The sequence below is a fragment of the Myotis daubentonii genome, chromosome 17, assembly GCF_963259705.1.
Source record: "Myotis daubentonii chromosome 17, mMyoDau2.1, whole genome shotgun sequence".
In the NCBI taxonomy this organism is placed as follows: domain Eukaryota; kingdom Metazoa; phylum Chordata; class Mammalia; order Chiroptera; family Vespertilionidae; genus Myotis; species Myotis daubentonii.
In genome coordinates this window covers 18,097,069-18,115,391 of record NC_081856.1, presented here as the reverse complement: position 1 = coordinate 18,115,391, position 18,323 = coordinate 18,097,069, and the positions used below count along the sequence as shown (strand labels likewise).

At 37.8% G+C, this 18,323-nt stretch overlaps 1 protein-coding gene across 1 annotated transcript in view; it reads left to right on the top strand.

Annotated features, from left to right (window-relative positions):
• C17H8orf34 (chromosome 17 C8orf34 homolog) overlaps positions 1-18,323 on the top strand; it is a 250,888-nt gene that overhangs the window by 31,057 nt on the left and 201,508 nt on the right. The window contains 1 exon segment of the mRNA XM_059673058.1: positions 12,378-12,525. Within this exon segment, the coding sequence (XP_059529041.1) occupies positions 12,378-12,525 (148 nt within the window).

Here is an 18,323-nt window from a genome sequence, read left to right as displayed (position 1 = left end):
TCAGTTTCCATCTTGGTCAGTGGTAAGTCTGGTCTCCAGCATCTTCATTCAAGAGCCTCTGCTGTCTGAAATAAGGCTGGCCACCGCAGCAGAGGGCCAAAGCATGGCAGGTAGTGCACTGGCTCCAAAAGCTTCTGCCCAGACTGACACACATCCTTTCTGCTCACATTTCATTGTCCTGCGCAAATCCAAAGCCCCCTGGAAGGGGGAAAGTGTAATTCTGCAGTGTGTCCAGAAGGGGAAAACCAGGAAAATTGATGAACATCACTAATAAATGCTGAATAATTCATATAACTTTTCACTCAAGTAAAATACATTGGATAAAATCAATTGGTTTTATTGATAAAAAGGGTAACTGATTTGAAGAGTGTATAAATTCAGAGTTCAAAATTATGAATTTTTCCATTTTTTACTATGATTTTTGTTTCTTATCTATAAGATATTTTCCTCCCCTGAGGCCACAGATATTTTCTCTTACATTTTTTTCTCCCCACTTTAATAGATCGAGTTTATTTTTGTATGTGGTTTGAATTAGGAATCTAATTTTAAAGGTCTTAAATATATAGAAAGCAAATTGTCTCAGTATCCTTATAATATAGTCCATTTTTCTTCCCTGATATGTAAGTCAATCTATAAAATATATTAACTTCGCATCTTGGGTGCATGGAGGAGTTTGATTTCTTTTATAGTTAAACTAGAATCAAAAATAAGTTGTGGCACTTTTGAGTTTTGAGTACAAGAATGATTGCTGGATTTGCCTTTGTAACTTTTTGTATAGTTTCCCAAAATATAAAAATATAATGTCCTGCCAAAACTCTTATTTTTCTTTTGCACGTTTTTGAATTACAGATAAAATTTTGTTAGAAAATAACTTTGCTTACCAAATAGATTTTACTCCCAATTATGCTTTACTTTTTAAAAAAATCCTTAATTAAATGTATAAAAATTGATAGCCTCTGAGAATCCGCTTTAAAGGAGACTGACCCCAGTTCATCCTCAATCTCTTTTTGGTTTGAGTAGCCTACGTTAGGGATTGCAGTCTTATTTCCTCTCATAGGTTATTATGATTTTGAAAAGTGATAACATCATGTTCTTGGCTTCTCGGAATAAAGACTAAGCTTTGGAAAAAGCCCAAGGAATGAATGTTGACCTTGGAAAGGTTTCCCAAGGAATATATTAGAGAAACACATTACTTTCTTAATTTTGTTTAATCCATTTAATCAAAATTTTATTTTATTTGTAAAACAAAGCTGAAAAACAAAGCATGCTCACTCATGCATTAAACTAATGATTTGGGGCTGGACATACGGAACACTGAAATTGATGTATATCTACATATTTAGTCAATGTCCTACAACTGGATAGCCTTTTTGTGAGTACCATGAGTTGAATTTAGGTATTAGTGGGTGCTGGCTAAGTTGAGCCCTTTTGAAACAGAGGGGTAGTCTCACAATAATTCCATTAATTACAAGGAATGCTGGCTTTAGTAGTATCAGATATACAAGTGTGGAGAATTGACGCATTCTTCTTGGCAGAACTGTTCATTGTTGCAATAAATAAATGGAGGATATCATGAAGCATATCTTACATTTTTTGGTGGAACAAGGCATGGGAATGTGAGATCAGTGAAAATGAGGAATTTTGCAATGAACCTTCTTTCCCGCCTGCAGTGACAAATTGGAAGCTATTTCACAGCCTAAAAATCAGGCTTCTGCATGACTTTCACTCTCACTTGGCTTCCTCAGGATGGCATAGGGAAGGGAAATCAACAGCATGGCACATAATAAAGGACAACCTTTAGAAGAAGATTTACTAAAGGAAGCAAGTTATTTCAGTGTATAGTTTGAGAAAAGAGAATTAGAGGAGGAGGACATGTCGGTGATCTAGGGGAGAGAGGATGGGTGGTTAGGATAAGGGAGTGACATCTGATTAGAGAGGATGGAGATTCTAGATGGAATTAAGAGGTACCAGCAGTCAGACTTAGTATTTGGCTACCCGTGGGAAAGAGGGTGCAGAAGGATTCAAGAATAATACCCTAGAGAGTGACATTGAGTGGGTAAGCATGCTATTTCTAAGAGAGGAAACACACTTTCTTTGGCAATTATGGCCTGATTTTAAAGTGCCAAGTAGTGTACAAAGCAATTTTGTTTCTAAATTTATAAAATTTCCTACAAGTTTAGTGATGAATTTTATCCTCTTTTGAGCTCATATGCTTTGTAGTAAGCTCATAATTTCTCAGTTCAAGTGAAGACAGTGTCTCAATAATTCAGTGCTAAAAATAACGACATCTCTGCTGTTGCCATCTAGTGGCCACTAGTAGTTATGGAACCTCTCACTTAATTGTATGCTCAAGATTTAATTTCTTGAATTATATCCCTCTGAGAGAGAAGGCCATGCTATAGTACATATTAACTGTTAAAGAATCAGCTTATTTGTAAATGCAGTAGGTATCCTTATAGTCAATGAATCATACTAGGTAGAATGCTAGTGATGTGAAGATACTGTTAAATTTTATAGCTTAAATCATAGTTTTTCTAGGATAGGACATGAAACAAATTACTAAATAGCTTTAGGGAGAATTTAACAACAACAAAAAAAGCAGTAATGTGAATTCCTTCGTATCATATTCAGTAAAAATATGTGGAAAATATACATAGGGATTTTTATAACAATCAGTGAGCAACTTTTGTGTGCCCAGGGATTAACACTGTCACACTTTGAGGGACACAAACAAAGAAGAGAGCATGGGGCTTTCCCTGGACATGTAGCTGTGCTGGAGGAAGGTAGAAAAATATATGTTCGTTTTGATACCTCTCTGAATCCAACTTCGCACACAGGCACTCCAATCAAGGATTCAGGATTCTGAACATCTGGAATGGGGCCCCCTGTTCCTAGTATGAATCGCTGGTCAAATACTAATTGTGAGCCCTTTGATGTCAAGGAATGTAGTCTGTTTTATACGTCTCATGTTTGCCTCAGCATGTCAAACAAACAATTAAAATAAAAATGAACAGTCTGACCTGATTAGTACAAGTCAGCAATATGTACTATGAGAAATTTAGAAATACGTATGAGCCCATGTCCTTGTGGTTTAGAAGTTTATAGTTTGCTAAGGGAGAGACACATGGACGACTATTGTATTAGAACTATATTATTAGAACAGCTGTATAATAGCAGGCAAAGGAGGTGGTGGTGGTGGGGGTATGGGGGGTGGGTTGGGAGGGCCCAGTAGGAAGCCAGTGAGCTTCCAGTACCTATATTGGAGTTTGATGTTGTGGGGTAGAAAATAAACATATTTGTCCAAGAGGTTTAGTGGTAAGGAAATCTGCAGATCCTGAAGGCAGGAAAATAGGAAGTATGCTGGGTACTTTTAATGGTACTACCTCACATTTAATAAACCTGTACACTATATCTGTTTCTTAGGAGGCTGTACTTACAGAAGTTTAGCAATTTTCACACTCAATGGAAACCTTGGGAGCATATCTTTGTCTCAATCCCTGCCCCCCCAACCCCCGTCCTTGCCACCAAACAGTAGGAGATATGTTTTATTCATCCCAATATCTCTCAGGCCTTAGCAGGGGATTTGGAATAGGATTAATGAAAAACAAAAGGCTCAGTGTCTGTTTCATGAATGTTTCTAAATGTATTATAGTTCCTAAAATGTTAATGATGACATTAATCATTAATACTCATAGCAGTATACGGCACAACTCCTGGTGGCTTTGTAAGCCCAGACAGGTCAGCTCATCCTGGTGGTCTTCAGTTCCCTCATCTGTAAAGTGAGAAGTTTTCCCATATTGTTTTGCTAGCCTTCTCCAGTTCTAGCGATCTCAGAATATCACTCTGATTCTCTCACCTAGTTCCCTTCATTGCTTTTACACTGAGACGGTCTCCTTTCTCCTAGCCTCGAAGGTATTTCTCCATTCTCGTTTCAATCCCCATATTTTCCTAAATGCCATCCTAATTAGTGTCCCAACTTGCAGTTTTATGCATCATTATCTCAAAAATCATAAATGAACTCTCTGTTTCTTTCATTTAGCAATTAAACTTGGAGAAAGATCCATTTGAGTATATATAGACTACTTTATTCTCTTTAATAATTGTTAAGATATTCCAAAATACGGTGTATAATAACTTCTTTAGCCAAAATCCTATCAATAGACTTTTAGGTTATTCACTATCTTTATTTTACATAGTGGTCAATAAATATCCTTATATACTTGTCATGTTTGAATTGCTGAATTGGGTTGCACATTTTTACTTTTGAAATGCATTACTTAATTGTGCTGCCCTATTTAAGAAACACTCATTTTGTCCTACGAATTGTCACTGAATATTTTATTTTTATGGGTTTCTTTTAGACTGTTTCTATCCTTTTATCGATGGCATATTTCTAAAGAAAAGCAAAGTATATATACCACAGTTTACAACCCTGAAACATAGATTATAGGAATACAAAGATACTAAAATATAATCTATGATTTTGTCTGTAGCCACTTTAACTATTAGAAATCTTCAGGGCCTCCTACTTAATTTAAAAACCAAATAAGTCTGCTTAAACAAAGCTAGTTAGAATTCACTTGCATTTGAAACAGTGATTGGTATCTGTGAACACTATCTCATTTATGTTAAATATATGCTTGTAGGTTGATTAGCCTAAGCCTAAAGGAATATGTAATCAAACAATTATCAGGAGCAAACATAGTATACTGGAAAACTATTTTGAAAATCCAGTAGAAAAATCAAAACAGAATTATTATTTTGGTCCAGAAGCATTCACTTATATAATTCCTATAAAAGAAATGATTTTATAACGCTTTGAAAAAGTTTCCAGTACTCTTAAGATATTCATGCTATATTTGAGTTGTTTTGCTAAACATGCAGTTTTAGCACTGGGGAAATTTACTGGAAAAAGCAGTGTACAGCACAGCAGTATTTGACTCAGCAACTCTTAACATTCCTTTAGCCGGGGTTGGCTTCGTGGGGGTGTGACCTGGGCCATCACACAGGCCCCGCGCTCAGAGGTCTCCATACTTGATTTAATGCTCTGCTCTCACTATCTTTAAATTCTTAATCATTTTTGAACAAGGGGCCCCACATTTTCATTTTGTACTGTCTCCCACAAATTATGTGGCCTTTAGTATATTTTTCAGTATGAAACTGTACAGTATTTATTAGAATGCATTCTTGAGTCAGTATTAATCTTATGGTCTGATGCTTTGGTTATCTCTTCAGCTTAGGGAGTTTTTATTAATTTTTTTTAAATTTTCTTATCTGCATTTTCACTTTATTATTCTGAAATGCTTCTTAAAAGGATGTTGGGCCTTCCATATCTGACTCCCATGCCTCTTAATTTATATTTCCCCATCTTTTTGTAATTTTGTTTTATCATTAGATTTATTCTATTTTTATTTTTAGATCACTAATATTGCCTCAAATTTATTGAGTCCTTCCATATATATTTTGATTTTAACCATACTGTTTTAATCCTCACAAATTCTATATCTGCTTCAGATTTCTCAGGTTTCATGGCAGAAAATTCCTGTTTTATAAATGCATCATTCTTTCCAGTAGTTTCCTGAAATAGCTCTACTTCTTCTTGGCTAAGTTGTTCTCTTTGTTTATACACTGTTCAGTTTTTTTCCTAAAATTTCTAGTGATTTCTGGTTGTTGATTCATATATATGAATGAAAGATAAGGTAATCATAGGTAGCTTGTACCGGTTTCTCTGTACTTGAATAGAGTCCATCCAACCACTTCCTTGACAAGGAAAGCTGGGTATTGGCTTAGAGAGGTTAGCATTTGGGCTTCCTGGAACACACATCAGTGGGAAGTCAAGGTGCTGCCCAATAAGGAGGGCCTTGCTTTGAGGGAGACCTGCTTTCCTGGGTTCACTCCCAGGCATCGGACCTCACCTTCCATGAGATGCGGAGCCCAGTGTTACCTCTGGTTCTACTCTGCTGCTTCTTGGAGTCCAAAACTGTCCCTGGAGACTTCCTTAGACAGGTAGCACAAGACAAGGTTCTCTGACCTCACTCTGTGCGTAAAAGCCAAGCTTCCAATAGCACCCCTTAGAAGAGGGAGATGGGATTTCATTTCCCTAATGACTTATACTGATGGTGTCCCCTTGGCCTCTGTTTGTGCTTTAGCTTGAATAGTCTCTCTGGCTCTCTTGGAAAGAATAGAGCTTACCAGGTACTTCTATTGTCTTGGGCTGTAGTGTCTTCCATGCTTAGATGCAACCATAGTCTTACCCCCCCCCCCCCGCTTCATTTTTCATGCTTCCAGAGTTTGTTAAAGCTCTAGTCAAGCAATGGCACCCTTTCTTATTATCCTTGCTAGTATGTTTTCATTCTATGCATAATATCATTTCTGTTATTTTAATGGGTCCTTGGGCATGAGGGAAGGGCCAGTCAATGTGTAAGTGTATAAGACCATATATTGCCGAGGTCCAGCCCCAGCGGGTCCAGGGGTCCCCAAAGGTGTAGACGGAGTCGGCGAAGAAGGAATGACACGGAGACAGCGTTCAGTTGATCAGCAGCCTAGCCAGGATCTCTAGCCAGGATCTCCAGCCAAGTTCTGGTCTGGATCTCCAGAGAAGTTCTGGTTCGGATCTCCAGCCAGGTTCTGTGGCCATGTTCCCTCGCTAGGTTCTCCAGCCAGGTTCTGTCCAGGTTCTCCAGCCAGGTTCAGTCACCAGGTTCTAGTCAGGTTCTCTTGCCAATTTCTGTAGTCAGGTTCAGTCCAGGATCTTTTGCCATGTTCTCTCCAGCGAAGTTCTTCTGTCTGTAGGTTCTGTGTAGGTTCTGTCTTCTGAGTTCTGTGTCCTAAGTTCTGTGTCCTAAGTTCTGTCTCTCACTGTCTTGTTACATCTGTATTTATACCAGTTGATTCAATCCTATCAATCTCTATTCCAAAGGTTAGGGCGTTTCTTATCTCCATTCCAGGGAGTAAAGATTATGTAGCTTAAGCATGATTGTTCGTAGTTAAAGTGATTAATTACCCACCTGGCACTTAGTTGAGGGGTTTTATTCCCTCCCTAACTTCAGGGGAAAATCCCTACCTGGGGAAACAACCTTTCTCAGAGAGGAGACCTTGGTTAAAACACATAGTGCCAAGAATGTGAGCAAACATATTAAGAACAGTATGCCATATATGCCAGGTCCCTTGAAACAGCAAGGATGGACCGGCTCCCGGCAATATATTATACAAGAAACCAACATGTATTTAACTAGTTGCATAAACGTTACAGAATCACATGGCTTCCAAATAGTATCTGTGGTCTGAATTTCGTGTTGGAAAAAAATGTTTTTAGTTAAATAAAAATATATAAGCATACACAGCATATTTCATATGTAAAACATTCTTGAAAACAGCTGGCAATTTTCATTGCTTCGGCAGAAAATGGATTTTACTGAATGATTGTGAATCTTTCTAAATCACCTCTTAGTTTACCAGCTGCACTGCGTTCAGTCAGACCCACTGAGGGTTTGTTGAAACTGATTTCTGTTTATTGTTCATCAAGGAATTTTAGTTTTAAGCATATGATGTCTGTTTTTATCAAAACACATATAACTCTACAAAACCTTATATAAAGCATATATAAACAGGGTTCAGCACATACCTTCTGAGAATGGGGGTATTAGGTGTCTGTCAATTAGAAATGAATTTCCAGCAATTACTGAGGACATCAATATGCTCTTTTACTTATCATCAACCATAAGGAGTGCATGATATCAGCATACTGTTAAATTTAGCTTAATCTAAGAATTTCTGTCTATATCTAATGCCATGATTTTAGTTTATGTAATTTTAGTATTAAATGCCTTATCTGTTAACTTTTTTTGTAAATTGGCTTAGTGTTCTGCATATTAGGTACAATTTTTCTTTGAAAATGAATATATGTGAATATTCATGTAATATTTTATAATTTGGGATTTTAATGGTAATAGCAGAGTTTTTCTCACTGAGAAAATATTCCTAATAAAAAGTAAAAATTAGTACTTACATGTTTTAGACTCGCTAGTTTTAAGAACTATTTTAAAAATATCTTTTTAACTCCATGTCTTCAGATTATACTGCCCACTGCCCTTCATTGTTATTTTGATCCACAGACCTGTGGGTGGTTCATCTAGATTCCTCAATAGTTTGAAATTCTAATTTTTGCCACACTCTCTAACACTACACCTGCATTCCATCTTGGCAGTTTCCATATATATGTAGATGGCCTTTTCATCATCCTGGTGCCTTTATTGAACTCCTCTAGACCCCTGGTCGGCAAACTGCGGCTCGCAAGCTACATGCGGCTCTTTGGCCCCTTGAGTATAGCTCTTCCTAAGCCTTAGGAGTACCCTAATTAAGTTAATAACAATATACCTACCTATATAGTTTAAGTTTAAAAAATTTGGCTCTCAAAAGAAATTTCAATCGTTGTACTGTTGATATTTGGCTCTGTTGACTAATGAGTTTGCCGACCACTGCGAGTCTAGACCAATGATTTTTACCTAATAACCTGTTTCAGCCATTCCAATTGCTGTTACCAATAACTACCTGTAGGCTCTTCATAGTCTCACTTTAAACATCCTTCTCTCTGACCATCTCCTCTGTCCTTCTAGGTTACTGTCTCTAGTATCCCAATTCCAGCTTTTCTTCGACCACCTGGACACCCAGTTCATCGATCCTACCATATTTTCATTTTCCCTTATCTCATTGATGTCCTCACTCAGCTTCCTGTCCATCTTAAGTTCTGGGGCCAGTTGTAATTCTGTAGACAGTTACTGTAATTGCTCCTTTGCATGTCCTCGCAAGTGCCTTGTCCCTCTCTCAGATCATTGCACGCAATTCGCTAAACCACAGCCCTGCCTAAATACAGATTCTTACCCCTTTCACGCCTGCACACTGCAGCTGAATGTGCCTGTGAGGAAAACACGCTGCCACACTCACTCATGTATTTCCCCCCCATCCCTTCCTTTCTCCATGTTTTAAGATGTGCTAGAGTGTCTCATTTTTCTGGGGGACGTAATAATGCGCCTGTGCTTAAATCTAGGTCTGGATGTGGGTCTGTGTATGGTGCTGCCAACACAGTGGACAGGTGGCCCTTGCAGCAGATGGCCAGGTGCAAAGTGTCCACCTAAGGCAGGCACTGGCACCCAGACAGTTCATATTACCACTGTTTCACGCATGGTAATAATTGTGGGTGAGCCCTCTCTCCTACACTGTAAGCACAGAATGTTTCCCTCATGGCGTTCAGCCTCCATCCTGGACACTGGCTTGCTGTGCTAGGATACTTTTTACTTATGGAGAATGATAAGGCTGTGGAACTTTCTGCAGTCCTGTCTCTGTCTCCAACCTGACATTCCAGCTGCATGACTCCTCACCTCAATCTGTCAGCCCCCTGTTCTGTCTCTGTATAAATCTTTGTGGGGACACAATTGATCCTTTTATTGTGAGGAGCAACTTTGCAAAACTCAGGAGTTAAATATTCATATTCAGGAAAGAGGTTTCTGGATTGAGTGAGAGGCAGAATAATTCCTCTTACAAATACAATACAGTTGACCCTTGAGCAATGTGGGGGTTAGAGGCACCCCCTCCAGTCAGAAATCCCCATATAACTTTTTGTTAAATATATTTTATTGATTTTTTACAGAGAGGGAGGGAGAAGGATAGAGAGTTAGAAACATCGATGAGAGAGAAACATCGATCAGCCGCCTCCTGCACACTCCCCATTGGGGATGTGCCCGCAACCAAGGTACATGCCCTTGACTGGAATCGAACCTGGGACCCTTGAGTCCACAGGCTGACGCTCTATCCACTGAGCCAAACCGGCCAAGGCAGAAATCCCCATATAACTTTTGACTCCCCAAATTTACTGTTTTGAAAACATTCTGGATATAAATGGACCTAAGCAGTTCAAACCCATGTTGTTCAGGGATGAACTGCATTCATAAATTAGACTCTGACCCAACCAAGATGCCCAGCATAGCTTTGCAAACATTAACTATTTAATTTTGCTTATAACCTAATGTATTCTTTCTTTAATCTCATATATTCATGAATGGAATATAAGGATATCCAAAATTAGTTACTAGACTCATAAAAAATTTAACAGTGATTGCTTGGTTTATTATGACTGTATGAACTATCTGCTAAAGACAGTATAGGAACCCTTCAGTTTATTTTTAAAAGAAAAACATACCCACAGAAACTTTCCATCCAATTTGAAAGGAAAAAAAAAAAAGAAGTGCATCAGATCTTAAGAAGTTTCACGATAGAAATTGCTGTGGTTTTAAAGCTCTTATTAAAAGAGCTTTAACGTTAATCTAACATTGCTTTATCTGAATGCTCAGGCCTTATGTGACAAGAGTAATCTAGTCAGTCCTTCTATTTATCTTTTTCTCCATTTTTTCATAGCTTCTGTAATGTACAATGACTTTAAATAGAACATAATACATCTCTTCTACAGAAGCAAGATCCAAAATGCTTTAAATTGCATTCCACTGATCCGTACCTGGGGTTTACTTGAACCCTGCATTGTTTTACCACAATAGAGGAATGCCCTCTCAGTCATAACTAAATGATCGCTATTTTAAATAATAAAAATAAAGAAGACCTGTGTCAGCTGGTTGCTTGCTTATCTGTTTTCAGAATATTAAAAGTATTACATTGTGTGATAGGTTGCTTCATGGTATATTTAAGGTGGGATTCCTGTGCTCCTTTTACTCCTCCGTTTAGTCTGCACATTTTTGAGATAGCTTGAATTGCTTTATCCATGTCTGTGAGATCACATGAAGCTTGTCATCTACACAATCCATTTTGCCTCTACTCAGATAAATCTGTTTGTTCCTAGACTGTTAGAAATGTCAATTAATATCCCTGAGGTATCATGACAGCAGTTTCTTGCATAGGAGGTCAGAACAGTATATTTTTCTGGGCTAAGAAATCCATGAATGCTTGAAATATTGTTTACTAGGACACTAAGGCACTTTTATAACTAATATTTACCTGTGGTCAGTTAGCTTAGCATTCATTCATTCATTCATTCATTCATTCATTCAACACCACCTATGAGTGGTAGATTTCCAGACCTAGGGAGAGAGTATAGATCAGACCAGGCAGTCCTTCCTCTTAGTGCTCTGGTAGGGATGGGTACAGCCAAGCACCAACCAATGAGTAACTATTAAATGAGATGGTTCAGAAGAGTGCTAAATGGTGTGAAGAAAATAAAATAAGGAAGTGATAAAGATTTATGAAGATTGGTATCTAAGAAAGCCTCATTAGAGATGCATAAATACAAGCCAGCCATCTCAACATCTGAGCGAAAAGCATTCAAGGCAAAGGAAATAGGCTATGGACCAAAAAGACAATAAGGTGGGAAATTTCTAGTACCCCTTCTCTTAGCACTCTGATACCTGATTGTTTGGCCTACTCACAAGAACCACTGCCTCTCACACATCCTGAATTTAAATTGATCATCGACAGACTAAAATTATGGGCTAAAACCAACAGGATGAGATGTGACTGATATGAATGTAAAATGGTGCATGTGAGTAACAAACCCCTTTGCTCAGTATATCCATGTGGGTTGGCAGCTGTTCACATGAGAACAGTCTGGGGAGTCTAACTGACCACATGTTGGAGCTTGCTCTTTACTGTTCCTGAAAGGAAAGAAAACAATGTGTAGATATTACCCTTAGTCAGATTTCTGCCCAATTTAAGGCATCATTAGTGCGTCCAAAAATGGAGCAGCCTGTCTGGCTGGTGGAGACATCTCCTTTGCTTAACTGGTTAAAAAAAAAAAAGAAAAGAAAAGAAACAATGAATACCCATCAGGACTTTGGGAGAAAGGAAGTTCTGCAGTGTTTGTAGGCCAGTTTAAGACACTTCTTTGTTTCCTGTGATTCTGTGACGTATTACTCAATTATTTTATTCCAAATGTTCTTTGTTTTGTGATATTTATATACAGTTAGGAAGAAAAAAATATCATTGGTATATAAGGTATATGGTGAGGTTGATGGAAAATTGGGTTTCTAATGCCATCTTTCTAAATGGTGATCTGAAGTGTAGATTTCTTAGGCTATAATTTTTAAATGAGTTTAGATTAAATTTCTAATATGCCTTTGGCCTAGTAGAATAATAAAAATAAATATATGTATCTTGGCTTTGCCATGTGTCAGCTGTGTAACATGGACAATTTACCTTTCTGTACTACAGTTTCCTCAAAATGAGGACAATAGCGTGTACCTGCCTGAAAAGATTGCCTTTTAAAGGATTAAATTAGTTGCTGTATATAAAGCAGCTGGAGCAGTGCCTGGCAATAGTACCTGCTACGTGTTTGTTCTAATTGTTAGATGTAAATGTATTTTCTGTTCTGCCTTCAGGAATTAATGACGAAATTAATAACTGAGACACCTGACCAGCCAATCCCATTTCTCATTGACCATCTTCAGTCCAAACAAGGAAACCGAGGGCAGCTTCAGCGAACTTTATCTGGATCTGCAGCTCTCTGGGCAGAAAGTGAAACATCAGGTAAATGAAACAATATGTTTTTTTAGTTAATTTTGATACGTGTCATGTAAAACTTTACAAAAAGTCTTCCTGATTGTAGTAAGATAAGTCTAGATGGTTACCTAGAGTTTCATGAATTAATCTGTAACTATACCCATATGCTAAAATTTGTCATAAAATATTACTGAATTTGAACATAGTGTTAGTATTATGCTTCAAGGTATGAGAATTTGTGTATTAAATTTTATGAAAATAAGAGTCAGATTTTCATGAAAAGATTTGATTCTATATGAATTCAGGCTAATTTTTCTAAGCTTTTTTTCCTTTATTTCTTTTTATGAAGAATTTGAATTAAATGTCCATAGCTCATTTGTAGAAAGGTAAACAAAAGATTTCTCCAAAGTTTCTTTTCTTGTTGTTCAAACTGATGATTATTCTCTATTCCCCCAGCCCAAATTTTATCCGTGTAGGAAGTACAGCCTTAGAAAGGTACCTTTACTCTGGAAATTGGGAACCAGGTTTACCATGAGGCAATACTGTAGTCTCATCTTCCCAGTGAGCCTGGTGAGATAATTGGGTAGACTTAACTTCCATATCTGCTTGTAAGATAACCCTTTTTCTTCTACACACTGGTCTGTGGGTTGGCATTTAATTTCAAAACCAAATATCCCCACGTCTTTTGCTTCAGTAGCCAGTTCCTTGGCGGATTCCCATGGGAAATCTGACTGCCGGGCCTCCACATGCTTTCCTGCAAGGACCCCCTCACTCCTCTCGTCCTCTTTATGCTCTAGTGCTGCCTTGCAAGGATTTTGGTCTCTTTGGTTGTATTCTCATATGAGTACCCTCTTGAGACCATATCTCGAAAGTACACTAAAGAACATAGGGTTTAGGGGATTCCTTTCGGAATGTAGACATCTCTGGTGTCAGTTATCCATAGGGAAGTGATCTGCGTCATACAGGATATGAGCTTTTGCCATTAAAGAGAACAAATTCCTCTTTCTTCTTGGCCTGACTTTCTTGGGTTTAGGCTCTGAGGAGGTTGGTATATAGGCATGGACTGTGGTTTATAGGCACAAAGAAGACACTCATTATGTTAAGCCGAAGAGATGAACATCTGTGAGCCCAGGGAAGCTCGTATGAGCCTATACTTATAAATTATAGTATATGAAGATGCAGGAATGTATGAAATTGCAGATTTATCAGCTTATGTTTCATATCTCACAGTTCCATGGGTCAGAAGTCTGCTCATGGTTTAACTAGATCCTTTGTTTAATCTCACAAGCCTGGAAATCAAGATATTGCCCGGGCTACACTCTGATCTGGCATAAGAAAGAACCTGCTTCCAAACTCGTGCACGTTATTGGCCGAATTAATTTCCTTGTAGGTAGATGACTGGGGTCCCTGTTTCCTTGCTGGATTTCAGCCCAGGTTGCTCTCAACTCCTCCATGCAACCTGCAGTCGTTTGCCACATGCCTCTGTCACATTATGGCAGTTTACTTCTTTCAAACCTGCAAGGGGATTTGTCTCATTCAGGTTTAATAAGATGGAATCCTATATAACATAATCATAGCATTGACATCCCATCATCTTTGCCATATTCTATTGGTTTGAAGTAAGTCAAAGATCATGTCGACACTGAAGGAGAGGGAACTATATAAGGTATAACATCAGGGGACAGAGATCATGGGGGTCATCTTAGAATTCTGACTGGCACAAGTGCTTATTGATGCACTGCTTAGAGAGGGTGAAGGAGGGGTGGAGATTACTATAACTCTCTCTCAGATTATTAGCTTGAGTAATGGTATAAATGCTTGTTTAATAAAGTAAGATAGTATCACAGGACTAAATTTATGAATGATAGTAAGTTCAGTTCCTCTTGATAGATTTGATCTTCTTGTGGGGCATGTTAGTAGATAATTCCAGCAGGCAGGAATGAGTCTAAAATTTTTGGGATGGGTCAGGGCAGGAGTCATAGGTGAGGTATTCATAACATACATAAAATCATTAAAACTGTGGGAGTGAAGGAATGGAAGAAGTTGTGGTTAAGTTAACAGATTGAGTAGGAGATGGACTGGGAGAAGGCCAGTGTGAGGTCATAGCTGATACCTAAAATTTTGTCTGTCTATTGAGAAGTGAGGTTGTTTACTGAGGACAGCTGGAGATCTTCAGGAGGCCAGAGTAAGTGAAGGTTCAGTGAAGTGGGAGAGGTACAGAAGGACAGCAGACATGCTATCTGAGACTTGAGGTGGAATGATTCCAGATAATGAGAAAGGCCTATTGATGGCCGTAGTCTGGGAGTGTCACAAGCATCAGGGAAGTGAAGCTTTCAAAGTTGAGGACAAGGAAGTCTCAGGCTTAATGGGTGGTTTTTCTAAGGATTAAGAGGTCACCAGGGTTTCATCCAAGTTGTTGAAAGGTCTAGGGAGACTGTGCCAATATCGTGAGTAGGGTTGCAAGAGATATCAGGGCCAGTACGCTGGTGATAATGAAGCGTGGTGAACAGTGTAGACAGCCAGCATTAATGACAAGTCAGGAGGGACTTTCAGCTTTACATTGCTGGACCCGGAAAATCCAGCCAATGGAGAAGAGAACACTCGCCGCTCCAGGAAGCTGCGGAGCAGGGAGTGCTCTTGGGGAGGATTGAGGTGTCTCTTAAGCCATGAGAGGGGGAGGGGATTAGAACAGAGGAGTGTTTGTTTCCCATGAAATGCATGTTCCAGAAGATGAAGAGGGAAAATTTTGGAGGGCAGAATATGACAAAAGGGAGAAAGAAAGCACAGAATAATCCTTGGATATGAATATAGCTGGAGAAATTTCAGTTCAGGTGGCAGTCAATAATGCTAGTTTAAACCTTGCCTGCAATTTTGAATTGTTTCTTTTGGTGTATGTTCTAATTAGCTAGAAAATGTCTCAATATTCAAAGTATGTGGGTATGATACTTTTTGAAAACATCTCAAGATGTCCTCTTATTGCCTTTAAATGGATCTAGCAATTTAGGACACATCGTATTTTCCAGAAGTTTGTCATTTAACATTGTCAAGAACAAACCTGAAAGCAGCCTTATTTTATTCCTTTTAGATATTTTAATTATTCTTTTTAAACACAAATGGGATTTGTTTTCTTTTCATTTTTGATGTTTAAAAGTTTACTGGGAGTACATCTAAATGTTTGTCTCTCTAACTTTTCCTATGCTCACTAAATACTTTCAATCAACAAATCCCGCTCTTAAGCCTAGAACATTTTTTTCTTTTGTGTACTTAGTTATTGCTTCTATTATATTTGTTTAGGTTTCTTCTTAAGGAAAATCAAGTATGTGTAAATATTGTTCTCTATCCCTCTCATTTCATTACACATGATATTTGCCTTTCTTTATAGAATAACTTTTAGGGAAATTTATTTGTCAATGTGTTCTGTGTCACTGATTCAATTTTCTGCAGTGTCAGTTTTCTCTTTCTGGCTTTGAACAGAAATTTAAATGTTGGTATTGCATTTCAGCTTCCTATCAGTATTTCCTTATCTTCTTCTTCTTTTTTTTTTAAATCTCTGTCTGCAGTTATATTTTTTTAACATAGGTTAGTTAGCCTATCTCCTCTCTCATTTCTTTTTGGTTCATAGAATCTATTTTATTTTATTTTTATTGGCAAGTTAGCCACAATGTAAAATTTGAACGTTTTCAATAATAAATCTTTTGTAAAACCATCCGTTTCCTCTGTATCTTGAATGCTGTATTCTTGTTTTACATATTGAATGTTTTTCTTAAAATCATTTATTAATTCAAATTTAAATGAGGAATGTTCTATTTTTAAGCTTGTCAATACGTGAACTCTACTTTGTCCTCTCACTGTATAGCTTGGAATTTTTTGACTCCTTCTAAAGAATTTAGAGAGACAGGTGAAAGCAATCATAGCCACTGATAAAATTTCCAGTATCAGTATAATCCTGTGGGTCTCAGCTAAACTGACTAGTGACTGTATGTCTCATCTCTTTTCAAACAACTAAATAAGAACAATATTATTACTGGATTATTTAAATTAATGTGGACTTGTTTTTCCTTGCCAGTCGTGGAGAATTTAAAAAACCACAAAATCCAATGTATCTTTTCTCTCTGGTTCCTTTTAGCTTTTCTTTGTATCATGAGCAGCTATATTTTACAAACAGGATTCTTTATTCCTTCACCCATATTACATTAGGATAAATTATGGTGCTAGGATGCATGTAGGAAGAAAAATTCTGAGAGATTATGAAACAACATAAGGAGATAACTCTGAGACAGGGCCAAACATTGTGGATGTTTTGAAACCCTCCAACATCTTTTTGATTTGCCTATCTTTTTTTTTTAAATATATTTTATTGATTTTTTACAGAGAGGAAGGGAGAGAGATAGAGAGTTAGAAACATCGATCAGCTGCCTCCTGCACACTCCCCACTGGGGATGTGCCCGCAACCCAGGTACATGCCCTTGACCGGAATCGAACCTGGGACCTTTCAGTCCGCAAGCCGACGCTCTATCCACTGAGCCAAACCGGTTTCGGCTGATTTGCCTATCTTTTGTCTTAATCCTACCAATAGCATTACCACCTGGGTTCTGGCAGACCACATGCCAATATTTCAGTTCCTAGTGTGTTAGAATATTTATACCTCTTTTGGTATTTAATGGGATGTTGGAGGTAGAAAAATTGAGTAACACCTAGTTAAGTACAACCTTAGCATGAACATTTGAGAAATCCACATGCTGTTTATTTAGTGCTTATAGGTGGGTGGCCAGAGAAAGATGTATGACTTGTTCATAAAGCTGGGGTGAACTTCTAAATATAAATAAGAAGACAGAGGGAAACTCTAAAGAATGCCACCTGGATGAAAGAGAATGAGGAAGCAATGAATGAGATAGAGAAGGAGTAGTCAGGTTAATGGGATGGGAAGTTGGTAATGCTCTGAGAATAGAAGAAAACATTCTGCAAAGATCAGTCTGTCTAAAGAGATGAAATGCTTGGTGGAGAAGTGAAGAGGGATGAACTCTTGAAAAGATCACTTACCTTGGGAATTGGTATGGCATTGACCACCTTAGAAGGGGAACTATAACTTTAGCAAAGTCGGTTGAATTAATCTTTCTTGAAGAAACAAGTGGGAAAATAAGTGATGCTGAGGAAAAAACTTAGGTGAATGTCAGTTTTCTGTGTCATAATAAATAATGGATAAACTAACATCAGTAAATATTTAGTTGTTTTATTTTCAACAGAATACAATGTTTTCTTCCATGGCAGCATTTAAAGAATGTTATTTTAAGTAATGGTAACCCATGCCTTTCAAGGCCTTTCAAATAATTTCAGTTTAAAATAACCTTAATCATATTATTGTACACACTGATTCATATCAAATTGACAACTAAAATGTACAGGGGAAATTGAGCAAAAAATGCTTTGGATATTTGCATCATTTTTTATTTTACTTTATTATTATTTTTTTGTATTTTCATTGATTTCAGAGAGGAAGGGAGAGAGAGAAAGAGATAGAAACATCAATGATGAGAATCATTGACTGGCTGCCTCCTGCATGGCTTTCACTTGGGATCAAGCCTGTAACCCGGGCATGTGCCCTGACCAGGAATTGAACCGTGCCCTTCCTGGTTCACAAGTTGACACTCAACCACTGAGCCACACCAGCTGGACTATTTGCATTATTTTTTATATAAGGTGACCTGTAGATTTTGCTGAGTATACCTAATAACTTCATGAATTTAGTTTTTATGAATCTTGAAATCACAGTAGTGAGCATGTATTTACATATATATTTGTTTGTTTATTTGAACAGAACATAAAGG